Source organism: Octodon degus, unplaced genomic scaffold, assembly GCF_000260255.1.
Source record: "Octodon degus isolate 3935 unplaced genomic scaffold, OctDeg1.0 scaffold00036, whole genome shotgun sequence".
NCBI lineage: Eukaryota > Metazoa > Chordata > Mammalia > Rodentia > Octodontidae > Octodon > Octodon degus.
Window position 1 is genome coordinate 15,952,247 of NW_004524612.1, and position 13,630 is coordinate 15,965,876.

General features: G+C 56.3%; 1 protein-coding gene across 1 annotated transcript; it reads right to left on the minus strand.

Moving 5' to 3' along the window:
- Window positions 1-540: 540 nt before the first annotated feature.
- Window positions 541-12,282, minus strand: Rp1l1 (RP1 like 1). The gene is made up of 4 exons (XM_004630755.1): window positions 11,671-12,282; window positions 6,240-6,381; window positions 957-5,165; window positions 541-836 (listed from the first exon to the last, which is right to left on the minus strand). The coding sequence occupies exons 1-4, from the start codon at window positions 12,280-12,282 to the stop codon at window positions 541-543; spliced, it is 5,259 nt and encodes a 1,752-aa protein (XP_004630812.1).
- Between the last annotated feature and the right edge of the window lie 1,348 nt (window positions 12,283-13,630).

Here is a 13,630-nt window from a genome sequence, read left to right on the forward strand (position 1 = left end):
TATTATTTATTTACTTACTTTGCATTTTCTCATTACAAACATTGCATTTGAATTAAGAAAAAACAAGGGGAGCCAGGGGCTGAGGACAACACCCTGTAGTGGCCCTGAATTTACCTGCTTTCCCCAGGCACCCGTGTCTGCAGTCACCAAGCTATTCAAGACCAGCGAAAGGTCCCCAAAATCAACCAAGCTGAGTGCCAAGAGAAGCCGGCAAGGCGATAACAGCAGATCCTTGGGGAAAAGGATAAGACAGCCCTTGCTCGGAAAAGCGGGCGCGCAGTCCCCCACTGGATGCTTCCAGCCGGCCTCCGGCTCGCTCAGCTCCCAGGGCCCAGCAGGCCCGCTCCCTGCCCCTTCCTCCCTGTGTGGGGGAGGGCAAGGCTAGCCCCATCTCAGACTTCAGTCCCTAGGCATGGCGTGGGGTGGGCTGTGCCTCTGGCAAATCCTCCACGTTTGCCTTTATTCAGAGCTGTGCTTGAGTTTGTAGACAACATACCAAAACCAATTCCCACTGCTAGCCATAGTCTCACTGCCTGATGGCTAGAAATCTAAGTCCTCCTGGCCAAAGCCATCTTCCATGTCCCCAGCCGTGGTCTGGGCACAGCCTCCGGCTGCCTTCTGGTGTAGTTCGAGGACACAACAGCCCTCACCCGCCCCAGGCTCTGGAGTCCCTGGGTCTGAAGGAGACTCTCCGTCCTCAGAGGCTGGATACATAGTGGCCACTTTCCCCTTGACCTGCTGGGCTTCTGGGCATCCAAGGTCTATGCCTGATTGGTCCTCTAAGCCCTTCTGAGAGATCTGGGTACAGGAGCCCAGGGACGATTGGGGGCCTGGCCCTTGGTGGGGGGCATCCCCAGCCTGGGCCAGGGGCATCAGGGGCCTCCCCTCCTGGTCTAGGCTGCTGCTTCCAGAAACCTCCCCAGTCCTGCCCTGTCCTGTGCCAAGTTCAGGGCCACCTTCTTTCTCGCTGTCACGTCCTCCTTCGTACTGTGGCCGTCGTTCTGCGGCTTCAGTGCTACTGCCTGGTCTTCCTGCAGCCTCTGGAGCATCCCTGGCCCTGGAGCCATCATGAGTGGCCTCTTCCTGCTCGGCTGTGCAATTCTCCTCGGCCTCTTCCTCCACGTTGCTGCCCACGCTGGCGTGGGTTCTCCCGCCTCTCTCCCACACTGCTTCCTCCTCCCTCTCCTGGTCACCAGTACCCTCCGCCTCCCTGAATTTGGAGCCACTGCTTTGCCTCTGTCTCCCTGGGGCCAAGCCCAGCTCCTGCCCTCCTGTCCACTCTCCCTGGACAGTGGGGTTCCCCTGAGGCCACTTGGTCCCTGTCCCCTCCAGGGTTCCCTCTGCTGCCTCTGCTCTCTGCTGCTGCAGAATTTGCTGTAGGTCAAAGGCTATTTTGATAGGTGCGCTGGCAGCCCTTGTGGTGCCCTTCAGGGACTTGGGAGTTACCTTCTTCCTCACACAGGTCTCACAGGGACAGAACTCATCCCCCTCGGCGCCTCCACCTAGCCCGGGCCCCAGGACTGTGCCGAGGTTGGGCCCATCCTCCTGGGTGAGGAACAGGAGCTCCTGGTTGTGGTTCTGCTCTTGGAAGGCTGAGAGGTTATGCAGGCCCCGGAGGCGACGCCTGCGCTGCTCAGTCTGTAGGGACGCCTGTCCCCTGAGGGCCTGCCTGGGTAGTCCCCGGGCCATCCTTCCTGCCCGGCTCTGGATCTTCTGGAGCTCTTTGTCCACACTGTCCCGGAGCCGCAGGCCCACATCCTGCTGCAGCTCAGCCCCCATCTGGTCCAGCAGGCTGTCGTCCTGCAGGCTCCAGCGGGCTCGGAGCTCAGCCAGAGCATGGGACAGGTGAGCCAGGAAGGCCTCCTCCATCTTCTTCAGCAGCTTGGACACCCACATGGCGTTGGGGTCTGGGGATGCTGTGGGAGCCCTGGGCAGGCTTGTCACCCCAGTTTCAGGGGTGGACTGGGCCCGGGCTTGCTCCCAGCCCAGTACAGCTGCCCTGGGCAGTACTTCCAGAGTAGGCTCTGAGTCAGGGTCACAGTGACTCTCACTGGCATCTGAGGGCCCTTGGCTGAGCTGGCACTCTGCAGGCTGTCCTCTTCTTGGGAGACCCAGGGCTGCAGAGGGAGGGTCCTTCCTCTTGTCTTCCTCCTCCCCACGGACTCTGACCTCTTCTGGAAGCCCTTCCTCCTGGACACCCTCCCCCTGGAGTCCTCTCTCTTCTGTTTCCTCTGCTTGTCTCCTCTCATCCTGTGCCATGTTTTCAATGAATGACTCTGGGTCGTGGTCCACTTGCCCCAGGTGACGGCCTCGTGCCTGATCCCTGCTGCTGCTCCCGGCTTCCGCCTGCACCGGGGAGCCAGAGGAGGCTGTGGAACAGCTCTTCTGTGGCTTTGCCCTGTGCTCTGGGTGCCCTGAGTTTCTGGAATTGGGCCTCTGGGAGATCTGCAGGGGCTGCTCCCCCTGCTTAGGGCCCTGGGTGGCATCCATGGCGCAGGGCCCATTGCTCTCTCCCGAGCCTCCAGAGCCACTGCTGATGTCCACTCCGGAGGAGGAGGTGGGCGTGAAGTCCTCAGTGACCAGCAGGGCCTGGTGTGCAGTGAGCTCTTTGAGACCCAAGCCTAGTGGGCCTTGTCCGAGGTCACAGCCCGGCCACAGGCCCTGGGAGAGTCCCAGCAGCTCCCGGTACTGAGGGGAGTCTTCAAACCTCCCTTTGTCACCCAGGGAGCTGATGGCATCATCAAAGAAGTGCAGCCGCGTGAGGCAGGTGATGAGGGCCTCTGCTGACTGGCTGAGCCTCTGGGCCATTGGGCCCGACAGCTCTGGCAGGCTGCTGGGCCGGCCCTGCTTGGAGCCCATCAGCGCCTTCATGATCTGGGTGGAGGCAGAAACCCTGCCAGGAAGGGTATGTAGTGTCACCCCGTGGCCCACATGGGTGCCATCCCCCACCCCGGCCTTTGCAGAGGCCTTGGGCTCTTTGCCCAGATCTGTGGCTTGATAGAGACCGTCTCCCAGTTCAGGGCCCACACTGACAGTCACTGGGAGGCCTTGGTTCTGCCTTGGGTGCTCATCAGGGTCACTTTCTGGGACCTGCTGCCTGGCGTCACCAGTGTCCTCCTCAGCGCCTCCCAAGCTGTCATGGGCCACAGGTGTGGACCTGTCCACCATCTCGTGTCTCAGGAAGACAGGCTCCTCTGGGATGTTGTCCAGCCATTCGCGAATCACAGCTTCCGGAGAGGTGCGGGGCAACGCGCTGGGTGTCACACTGCCATCTTCCTGTGGCTCCTGGGTACCCACCCCGGCACCAGGGCTAGGGCTCCTTCCTACTCCCCTGACTGCCCTCCCCATCGCCCTTGCTTTAGGGCTTGGGGACAGTGTGCGTATCCTCTGCAGTGTTTCTTCTCCTGTGTCACCAGCCCTTTGGTGACCACCACAGTTCGAAGGGTGCCTTTTGGTGCAGGGCTGCCCCCGGGGGGGTGTGGGGCAGTACTTGCTGCAGGCCCAGCAGGCCTCAGTGTGACCGCTGGGGGTCCCCAGGACAGGGCATGCCCCGGTCTGTGAGCTGCCGCAGCTGTGACAAACTCCTAGCTCCTCTCCCTCGAGCCATCCACCTGGGGAGGGCCTGGAGGTGCCGCCTGTCTCACCCCCCAGGCTGCTAGCCCCTCGGGTGTGGGCAGATGTGGGCGGTGAGAAGTGTACCTTGCACTCGGCATCCCCGGTGGGCTCTGCAGAGCAGGCCCTGGGGTGATGGAGGCTTGAAGCCCAGTCTGAGCTGCTCATGGAGGCAGAGGCAATGGTAGCCCTGCTGGCTACTACTGCATCCTGGGGGTCAGGACAGCCTGGGTAGAGTGACCTGTGGTTCCCTGAGGCCTGTCTGCTGGGGCTGGATGACTCAGGAGGAAATGGTGGCACCGGGTCCCCTGAGCAGGGGTCTCCTCTGTCCGGAGGCCTTGATGCTAGTGGGGTTTCTGGGGAGTTGGTGGGGCAGTGTGTGCCCCTGCAGTGGAGACACAGTACGGCATGGCCTCCCTGGGCTTCCTGGTGGGGCCTGGGAGAGCTGGGAGAGGATACAGCACTCCCTGGGCTCTGCAGCCTTTTCTTCCCCTGCCCAGCTGGGGCGCAGCCTGGAAGTGAGCGGGACACATCCGCAGCCAAGGGCAGCATTGTCCCAGTCTCACCCACAGCCTCCTGGCACCCAGTGCCCCATCCGTGCTGCTCGATCTGTAGGTTCTTGTTGTTTGGAGATGAGGCACAGGGGCTGCCACCACGCGTGGCCTTCCCCTGGGCTGTCCTTGTCCTCTCCTGGTCCAGGCAGCTCCACTGCTGTCCCTCCCACTTGCCAGACTCCTCGTGGGACTTGGCAGTGGCCGAAGCATCAGGAAGGGCCCCTTCCACACCACAGGTCCAGGAGGCCTGATGGCTCCATTGCTCCCAGGCCAGTGGCTGCACTCCCTCCAGACACTGAGCCTCCTCGGCTTCTCTCTCAGCCCAGCTCTGGGAAGCAGTCTCAAAGGCCAGGCATGGGCTGTCACTGCGTGCGTGGCCCTCCGGCGTTCTGGGGCTGCAGGAGTCTGAGTCAGAGCCTTGCAGGCGCTCAGGACTGGAGGCTGGGCTGCGGCATTCCTTGCCGCACCTCTTCCCGCCTTGACCCCAACCCGACCTCCTCCTAGGTGCAGGCTTATCCCCCTGAGGAGCACATAGGGGGTTTCTCCAGATCTCACAGCTGAGCCGGGTCTGCGAGTTTCCATCAAAGGCTCCATGGCATTCTGCCTCACAGAGACCTGGTCCCCTGGCCCCAGTCCCCAGACTGTTCCAAGGATGGCCCTCCCATCTGCAGCAGCCGGGGCCCAGCTCCTTCGGGCCAGGGCCCTCCCCGCTAGCCTGCCCCACTCTCTGGGACCACAGTATAGCTTCCTCGCCCGGGAGGTGGAGGCGGACTCTCATCTCCACAGACAGGCTGCCATCCTCATTCACGTGGACCTTCTTCTCCACATCGTCACTGGCCACCAAGGGGCTTGGTGGGGACGTCCTCATCCAGGCATGAGGCTGGGACACGGGGGGCTCACTGAGCCCAGACCTCGCTGACAGCATGGACTGAGGTTGCCTGCCGCCCGACCTGGACCTGGAGTGGATCACGCTGGGCTTGGCCTTGGGCCCCCAGCAACCTGGTGGGTGGTGGGGAGGGAAAGAGTAAGAGCGTGTGAGCCACTGCGCAGCATCAGGTAGACAAGGTAGATCAGGAGCCTCCTGCCACCCCATGTCCCATGTTCCCACTGTCTCCAGCTGCACAGAGCTGTGTAGGTTTAGGCAAAGTTCATTCCTTAACTGTAGAAGCACAGTATCAGTTTAATGGGTTTACTTTTCTTCTTTTCTTTTTCCAGGCAGTACAGGGGATTGAATTCAGTGCCTTTGCACTAAGCTACATCCCTACCCCATTTTAATTTTTTTTTTCTTTTTTGATACAAGGTCTCACTGAATTTAAGATGCCCAATTTAGGCTCAAACTCTTGATCCTCCTGCCTCGCACAGTCCTGGGGTCGACTGCACCCTCAGATGTAGGATTGCTTTGGATTATGCCTTGCCACACAGATGAAGCAATATGCTGCTGCCATGCGCAGAAAGGTTGCTATTCAGCGAGGTAGCCTGGCTGGAAGTGGGGCTGGCCTCCAGCACAGGAGGCCAGCTCCGCACACAGCCTCCCTGCAGGCCTGATGGAGCTGGTTGCTGGTGATGGAGCACCCCCAGGAGTTGATAAATGACCTCCCGGTCATTTATAAATGAACTCACAATCTCAGGTCCTGAGAGCTCTGCCTGCATCCTGGCCAGAACAGGGAGAAGATGGAATCTCTAGGGACAGAAGGAAGCAGACTGACAAGCTCTGGGCACTAGATGCTCCCTCGTTTCTTCTCCCAGACTAAACTGCATGGCACATGGAGGCTGTGACCGCTGTGTGCCCAGAGCCCTTGCCCTCTGTGGTTCTTAGCAGAAGTGGTTTTAGACCCTAGAAATGTTGAGCTCGAGATGCCTTATCTCCTGACACCTATAAATACCGTGTTCTGATCTCTTACAAAGCAGGTAAGGTTGCTGACAGTGAGGAGAGGGCAAAAGGGGCCCCAGAATGCCTGGATCCTCAGGACCTGGGGTTAGAGACCCCTTTCCTGCATTGTGCGAGACACCTGCCCACCCCTGTGAAATCACTCACTCATGCATGTCAGGTGTGGAAACCCCAAGCTAACTCACTGTTTTTGTTGTTCGAAGTCAGCGCAGATAAAGCTTCCGTCTGGCCTCTCTGGGCGCTGTTCGTTGCAGGGGGCCTGAAAGGCTCGTTGCCCGCACACACCAGCATGGAGGGGCCATGCAGCAGCACCTGGAGAGGGTCCACCTGGAGGCGGCAGGGTGCAGTCAGGACCCTGGGGAGGAGCCCCATTGCTCCAGCCCTTGCGGACTTCTGTCCAGCTCTGCCTTTGACGCTGCCACCCATAGTTGGACGCCTCTTCCAGTATCTCTCCGGGTGGGTGCCTGGACTACAGCTCACTTGGGAGGAAAAGAGGTCGGAGCCCTCCGGCTGCCTCTGGGCCCACATATCCACCACATGGAGTATACTCTTCCTGATGCAGCCTCACCAGCAGCACGGCCTGAATGGGGAAACTGAGGCTGTGCTGGGCTTTTCCCAGGTGTGCTCTCCTTTCTAACAGGGTTTTCAGTATACCCCCAAAGGTTTTGGTGCAGCCCTCACCGCTGCCCCTGCTCCCACAGAATGGAGAGAGTAAAGCACGCTCTCCTTCTCTTCCTGACTTGTATAGTGGTGTCCAGGCCCCACCACACACTCACCCCAATGCTCAGCAGCAGCGTGTGTCCTTGTCCGCTCCTGAATCAGACCCCAGCTTTTAGAAAACTCTCCCGCTGCCAGTGTGAGGCTTCGCACTCTTGCTGCGGGGACAGCACCCTGCAATGAACAGCTCTAGCAGCTGTGGTTCTGTCTTTGAACTGCAGAATATGTTCTTTTTCAGTAAAAAGAAGATGAAGGCACATCTTCTCCCCCCAAAATGACGCACACATTTGTTGTACTCCAGACCTTTCAGCCCAGTTAATTTGAAATAAGTTTTCAACTTCTAGGGACATTTCTTCTTTGACTGAGATTTCTAATCCATCTCACAAATACAAACATGGCCTGAGTCTCTCAATGAGAAGATATAGCAATGCTTCCAGAGAATCAGAGTCCCCACAGAGGAAGACAGAATGGGGGTCCAAATGGCACACCCCTCCCTAAGAGACCTTGGACCTATAGGGAAAAAAGAGCACTATCAAGCGTGCTTCCAGGAGAGGACCCAAAGTTAACAGTCATGACTCCACTCTCTGGGGAGCAGTAAGGTCACTTTCACAGAAACCCTAAGAGCTCTGCAGTAAGTCTAGGTGAGAATGTCCTAATATCTTCTTCTCCTGTTGATATCATTTTGTGACAGGCCTCCCCCTCATCAAGCCTCCTACTCTGTGAGCTAACCAGAGACAGGGACCTAGCCTTACTCTGTATACTCTGCGTGGTACGCATGCTCCATAACTCAAGGGCACTTCTGCATTATTGATGGCTGTGTCATCATTTGTTAACTATGCAAATATGGAAAAAATACTTACCTCTGTGCCCCACTCTTCTAACCTATCTAGTGGAAATGATAACACTAGCTGCACTCCGAATATGTGCGGTAGGTGCTTCCTTCCAGGCCGGTGCCCCTCCCTGGCTTGCTTTTTCTGAGTGCTTTCCAACAATGCACAGCTTACAATGCCAAAAGCCTCCTTCACCATCTCCCTTGAGGCTAAGAATCACAGTACACTTAAGACAGGGACACAAGGGCCAGCCAAATAGCTCAGCGGATTAAAGCACCGCAAGCAGGTGCAGGGGCCGGGGGTTCGATCCCCGGGCCTACCATGCCGGCCCCGCCCCAGGGCATGCTGAGATGGCAATTGAGACTAGGCATGGTGGCATGCATCTGTAATCCCAGCTCTTGGGAGGTTGTAAACAGGAGGATCACTACGAGTCCGATCTATTGGTGAGACCCTGAACACCCTGTAGACCCTTCCCTAAAAATTCACAAAAAAGAAAAAAAAAGACAGGAACATGGTGGTGAAACCAAGATCACTTTCCTTTTGCTTTCACCATAGCTACAAGCCAAAAAGGCCAAAGGTGCAGAGACGTGTGTGCAGCCACCACGGCAAAAGCCAGCTGTCAACCGACAGCTGCATACATCAGCCTCCCCGCTAGACTACAGCAACCGCGGGGAGACCCTAAACCCAGTCATGCCAGTGGCAACCACCCACAGGCCATTTTCTTGGCTGTGTCAGGGGTGTTCCTGTGATGGATTAATTCAGGGATATCCTAGGAACCTTCTCCCCAGGAATCCAGCCTCAGCCCCCCAGTGCTTAATGAGTCTTGAGTCATCAAAAACTCTCTGTACAGAATTCCTTTCTGCATAAGCTACTGAGGGAGAAATCTGCTTCCTGTGCTGAACTACGCCAGGCACAACATGTGAGTAAAAGCTGATCGCAGCTAGTAGGCCTCCAGGATGAGAGTCTGAGACTGAAGGCTGGGCTTGCGGGTGGTAATAAACTAGTGACAGTGGGGCACAGGTACACCACAGCACACTGTGACAAAGTAGATTCTTCAGTGGTCACTTCTGATGGACTTTGGCTGCCACTGGCTGCCACAGTGGTCTATGATGATGTGGAGGAAAACGGCAAGGACTAAGTGCTGGGTTGGCTGTTTCTAGCCTTAGCAGTAGCAGGTGCAGCATCTCAATTCCCCATGTGAGGACAGCCAGGGGACTTGGAGCTTCCATGACCACTGCCAACGGATCTCTTGAGGATTTTAGCTAAAACTCAGGTGCAGGAACTGATTTGACTGATGCTGTATTACAGTTGAATGGGCATTACATGGTCTGTGAAGCCATAACACAGGTGTGGCAAGCACTCAGTCATCAGGTGGTGGGGACACACGCTGGGTCAGGCTCACAAACCTTGCACTGAGCCAGGTGTAAATTGTTAAGCAGGTGGTGCGGCACCTCCTCTCCTCTCACCTGCACCTGCCATGTGGCTGCCTCTCCTCAGCATGCACCTGTGGCTAACTAGAGGCACTCCCTGGTCACTTGACCAAGCATGCTGGAATCTGAGTCACAGAGGGCTGTAGGGTCTGCTGATGTGATCCAAAGTTGACCATGGCAACATAAGGGGCCCAATCAGGAGCCATGAAGGGTGGCAGGGAGAGAAAACCCAAGGGACAGTGTGATGATGTTGACTGATTTTTTGGAGGAAGCAGTGGCAAGATGTCCTGTAGCCACTTACAAGCAGTGGGTAATGGTTCCATATGACAATTTGGGACTTGGAAGACACACATCCTTGATGACAAGAAAACCTGGAGAAGAGTGGTGAAAGGCTTCCTTACAGTGAAAAGTCTAGGTGACAAGAACATTTGTGTCCTGTGTGAGTATTCACTGAAGGGACAATCTGTGGGCAAGTTGCTCGGTGGGTATCAGTCATACTCGCTCCCCGCTGCCCTGAGGCAGCTCAGTCAACACTGTCAGGAGCAGCGTCAACTCCACCTCACTTAGGTGGGTCTGCTTGTTGGTCTTCTCAGAGCCTAATCTGCCAAAAGCAGAGACTAACGCTAAAGTCCTGGCTTGCGTCATGCTTGAGGGACACAGCCAGCCACCTGGGGAGGAGCTGTTGGCACTAAAGCCCTGTGCCAGGGAGACAGAAACTTGTATTCCTAAGACGGATGCTCATTTTGGGTTGGGACCATCCCTCGCCCCCATTCATTCTTTCTCACCACCCATCCACTAACTGAATGCCAGCTCATCGTTGCCACATCCCAGGAAGCTTCCTTCTGCCCAAAGAGCTGATTTTATAGCAGAAGATATGGGACAAGGCACTGATACCAAGGAATTTGCTGCAGATCCAGGTACCTCACCATCCCATCAGTCAAAACTTGTACAGCAGTGGAAATATTCCCTGGTGGATTCTGCTGAGAACCACCAGCCCAGATGTAGAGCTGTTATCCTTCAAGACATGATACATGCTTCCAATGGGCAACTGCTGCATAGCACGGGGTGTCCAGAGGCCATGTGCTGGGGTTGAAGGGCCTGAAGTGAGCGGGGCCCCTTCCGCTGTCTCATTCAGCCTGGCTGCAGGTATATTGTACATAGCCACAATCAGCTGATGGAAAGCAGAAGTAACTCGGGCTGGCAGCAAAGGAAACCTTAAACCCTTCCAGTGGCCCTGGAGGAGATTACGGAGTGATCCGCACAGCTCTCTCAGGTATTTCCTATTTGAGGCAATTTTCTATTTTTTCTCTTGATTCCCTAATAACTTTGTATAAGGTATTTTGATAGCTGTGGACGCCAATCGATCTTAAGCTAGAGGACATTGGATTGGGATTGTGACAATTGGCACAAAGGTGGCGTGGCTTTGGGAGTGAACATGAAAATGTGTTTGAGTGTAAGAGGGAGAGCTATATTCTCCATGACAAGCACGCTGCTATTGCCATGTGTGTAGACAAAGCGCTGGTGAGATGCTGCAGAGCAGCTACAGGCTTCAACTGGGAAAGACTGGACTAGGTCAGTCACTTCTGTCCTCTGTTCTGTCTTCCTTTGATGGAAATTTGTGTTCCGCAGTCTCTGGAAAGGCAACACTTACATTCACAGGCCTTCTGTATGTATAGTTAGGGCTGGACACAGGTTAGATTCTCCTCAGTTAGACACAAGCAAAGCCAACACCATTTCTTCCCGTGTCCGGCTGATGCTGCAGTAAGGCGGGCCTGTGGGACTTAGGAGGCAACAGTAGCAAGGGTGTCAGACTCGGCCCCCAGCAACCCTGAGGGTCAAGATGTAGCAGTGGCACCTCTGAGCCCAGCACTCCAAGCTTGGCTGCTGCCCTCTCTCACCAGAAGTGCTCCCATCTCTACCCTCACAGTCACTTCCCCAGAGTCAGCCAGGCCACCCTTTCGGACTGGGCTTTGGGTTCACACTCCAGCTCTGAAGGGACTGGGAAGCCCCTAACAGGGCTTTCTGCTTAAGGGACCTTGAGTTTCTGTTTCTCACACAGAGCTCCCACAGGAATAGTCTGTACCTGCTAAGTGCACCAAACAGAAACTAGAATGTAGGTAGCAACTGCCTGTTGGATTAATTGACCTGTTGGATGTCCCCACCCTTTCTACCTTTAATTAGTAACAGGGCGATCAAGAATAACCTCCTATTCCAAGTGGTTGTGTGTGTGTGTGCATGTGCATGTGTGTGTGTGCGTGTGGTACTGGGGATTGAACCCAGAGTCTGAGCTACATTCCCAACCAGTGTGCATTTCTTTTTGTTTGATTGTTTGAGACAGGGTCTTGCTGGGAGCTTAGACTGGTCTTAAACTCATTATGTAGCCCAGGCTGGCCTTGAACTCACAGCAATTCTCTTGTCTCATCCTCCTAAGTGCTGGGATTACATCATGTAGTCCATGTTATACTTTTTATTTTGAGACAGTTTATCAAGATAAATTGCTAAATTGCCTACACTGGACTTGAACTTGTGATCCTCCTGCCTCAGCCTCCCAAAGTCCTGGGATTATAAACATGTGCCACCACACCTGGCTCCCTGGCTCTGGGGGCCTCGTTCAAGGGAATCCCAGGCTGCGTTCCTACCTTCCGCCCACTGACTGTGTACACCTGCTTCACAGGAAAGCGAAGAAGGTCTGACGCCTGGCTGAGGAAGGCTGTCCGGCTCCTGGCATCTCTGTGACTGAGAAGCAGTGTCTGCTGGTGTCTGGCATCCCCGTTCCTAATCAGAGTTATCCTCCTTGAGGCTGTGGGACCCTTGCAGGAAGAGGATGTCCCAGAGGCCTCACGCCCACCTTCCATATCCAGTGACTGCACAGCCAAGGGGCTTCTCGCAGGCGGCCGACCTGGCCCCCGAGGGGTCTTGGGAGGCTTCCTGTCGGAGCAGAGGTAGCAGCCACCATCCCGCAGCTGCTCCAGTGCACTGAGGCCATGCAGACCCCGGGGCGTGGTGACAGAGCGAACCCCAAAGGACAGAGGCACGCGCTGGGAGAGCTCATCCATCAGAGCGCTGAAGGTCTTGAAGGCCCGCCGATGGACAGCCAGGCGCACCCCAGCAAACCGGGGGTCCCCTCGCTTGAAGAAGGTCACCTTCTTGGCTGGCGTGACCTGGGTGATGGAGGGAGTGTGAGCCACAGAGGGTAAGAGGCACTCGTGGCGGCTGGGGGCCTGGACGTCCCTCAGGTCGCCGCCGTTCATGATGCCCAGGCCCCAGCAGCTGTAAGCACAACAGGAGAGTGAAGTCAGGGGCCGCTCCTAGGTTCACATTTCCTGCCTGTCCCCTCCCGTCCTGCCACCCGAATGGGTCCCATACAACTATGAAGAGGCAGCTTGAGAGAAAGGACAAAGGGTTGGACGGAAGTTCAAGCCCCGACCACACCATTTCCTACCCAAATGGCATAGCAGGGCAATGACATAATCTGTTGTCATCTGCAAAATAGCCACTGTCATGCTGCACAGTGCTTTCAATCATTCAGTGAGTTTGTGCGTAAAAAGCCCCAAGCACCAAGTGGGACCAGAAGTCTTAGCTCCTTTCTCTCCTCTTGCTATTTCTCTTACCCTCTTTGGTCAACACTAATCTTCTCTGAATACTTCTATCACAGAGGTGGGTGGAGAAAGCAAAGTCTATAAATAGGGCAAGTGCTGGCCGAGGTGCCAGAGGCCTGGGGCATCTGTTGAGGCCTCTCTTGCGGCCCTGGAGACCTCTGCCTCCCACTTCTGCCTCCCACTTCATCTTTCTAATTGCCAATGGGTGGAGGCAGAAGTGCTGTCCCAACCCTTCCAAGGGGACACAGTACTGTGGGATTCTGTGGGTGTTTCTTTCATTCTCAAGCGTTGTTTGCTCCTGGGAAGAACCATGCTGCCCTTAAGTCTTGATGTGACCTGCAGTTAGCCCTACACATGCATATCCCTGCCCACTGGACACACAGAACCCTGTGGGAGGCTCAGGTTCCGCAGCCCCACTGTTTCATCTGCTCTCCCTGCCCAGGTGCTGGAGCCTCGCACAGGACTCCTGCAGCATCACCCACAGAGTTTGGCCATTCGGGTCCCCAGGCTTGGCTCTACCCTTACAGGGCCCCCACCAGCTTCCCCCTGGATGCTCCCTGAGCTCCAAAACCTTTGCTCAGCTCCAGAGGAAGCCCTGGCCTTTCACCCTCAATCCAGGGCTCTTCCTGCTTGTCCCCATACCTCCTCCACTAGTGTCACCGTCACCTCCTCTCCCAAGGCATGGCTCTGTGGCGGCCCTGTGCAGCAGCCCATCTTGGGCCTTGTGGTAGGGCCATTCCTGGCCCCCCGTGCCCAGACAGCCCCACTGTCCATGCAGCTTTGCCAACAGGCTTTCTGGTCCCTGCTGCTTCCCAGGCCTGGAGGTGGACTATGTCCTCTCAGGATGCCTAGCCCCCTGCCCAGAGCAGAGCAGGCCTGAGCAAATGCACGCAGGCTCAGAATGACACATCTCACAGGGGCTCCCACCCGAAGAAGGCTGTCTGGAAGCCAGCATGGAGCAGCTACAGCCAGGCAAGGTGTCCTCCCGCTGCTGGGCACC

What these genes read in the sequence shown, in the direction of transcription:
- Rp1l1 (XM_004630755.1), bottom strand. Translation starts at nt 12,282, where the DNA reads ATGAACGGCGGCGACCTGAGGGACGTCCAGGCCCCCAGCCGCCACGAG. An exon ending in ACACAGTCAGTGGGCGGAAG is followed by an intron (nt 6,382 to 11,670) that starts GTAGGAACGCAG and finishes TGCCGCCTCCAG; the next exon opens with GTGGACCCTCTCCAGGTGCT. An exon ending in ACGTGACAGCGAGAAAGAAG is followed by an intron (nt 837 to 956) that starts GTGGCCCTGAAC and finishes CCCCCCACCAAG; the next exon opens with GGCCAGGCCCCCAATCGTCC.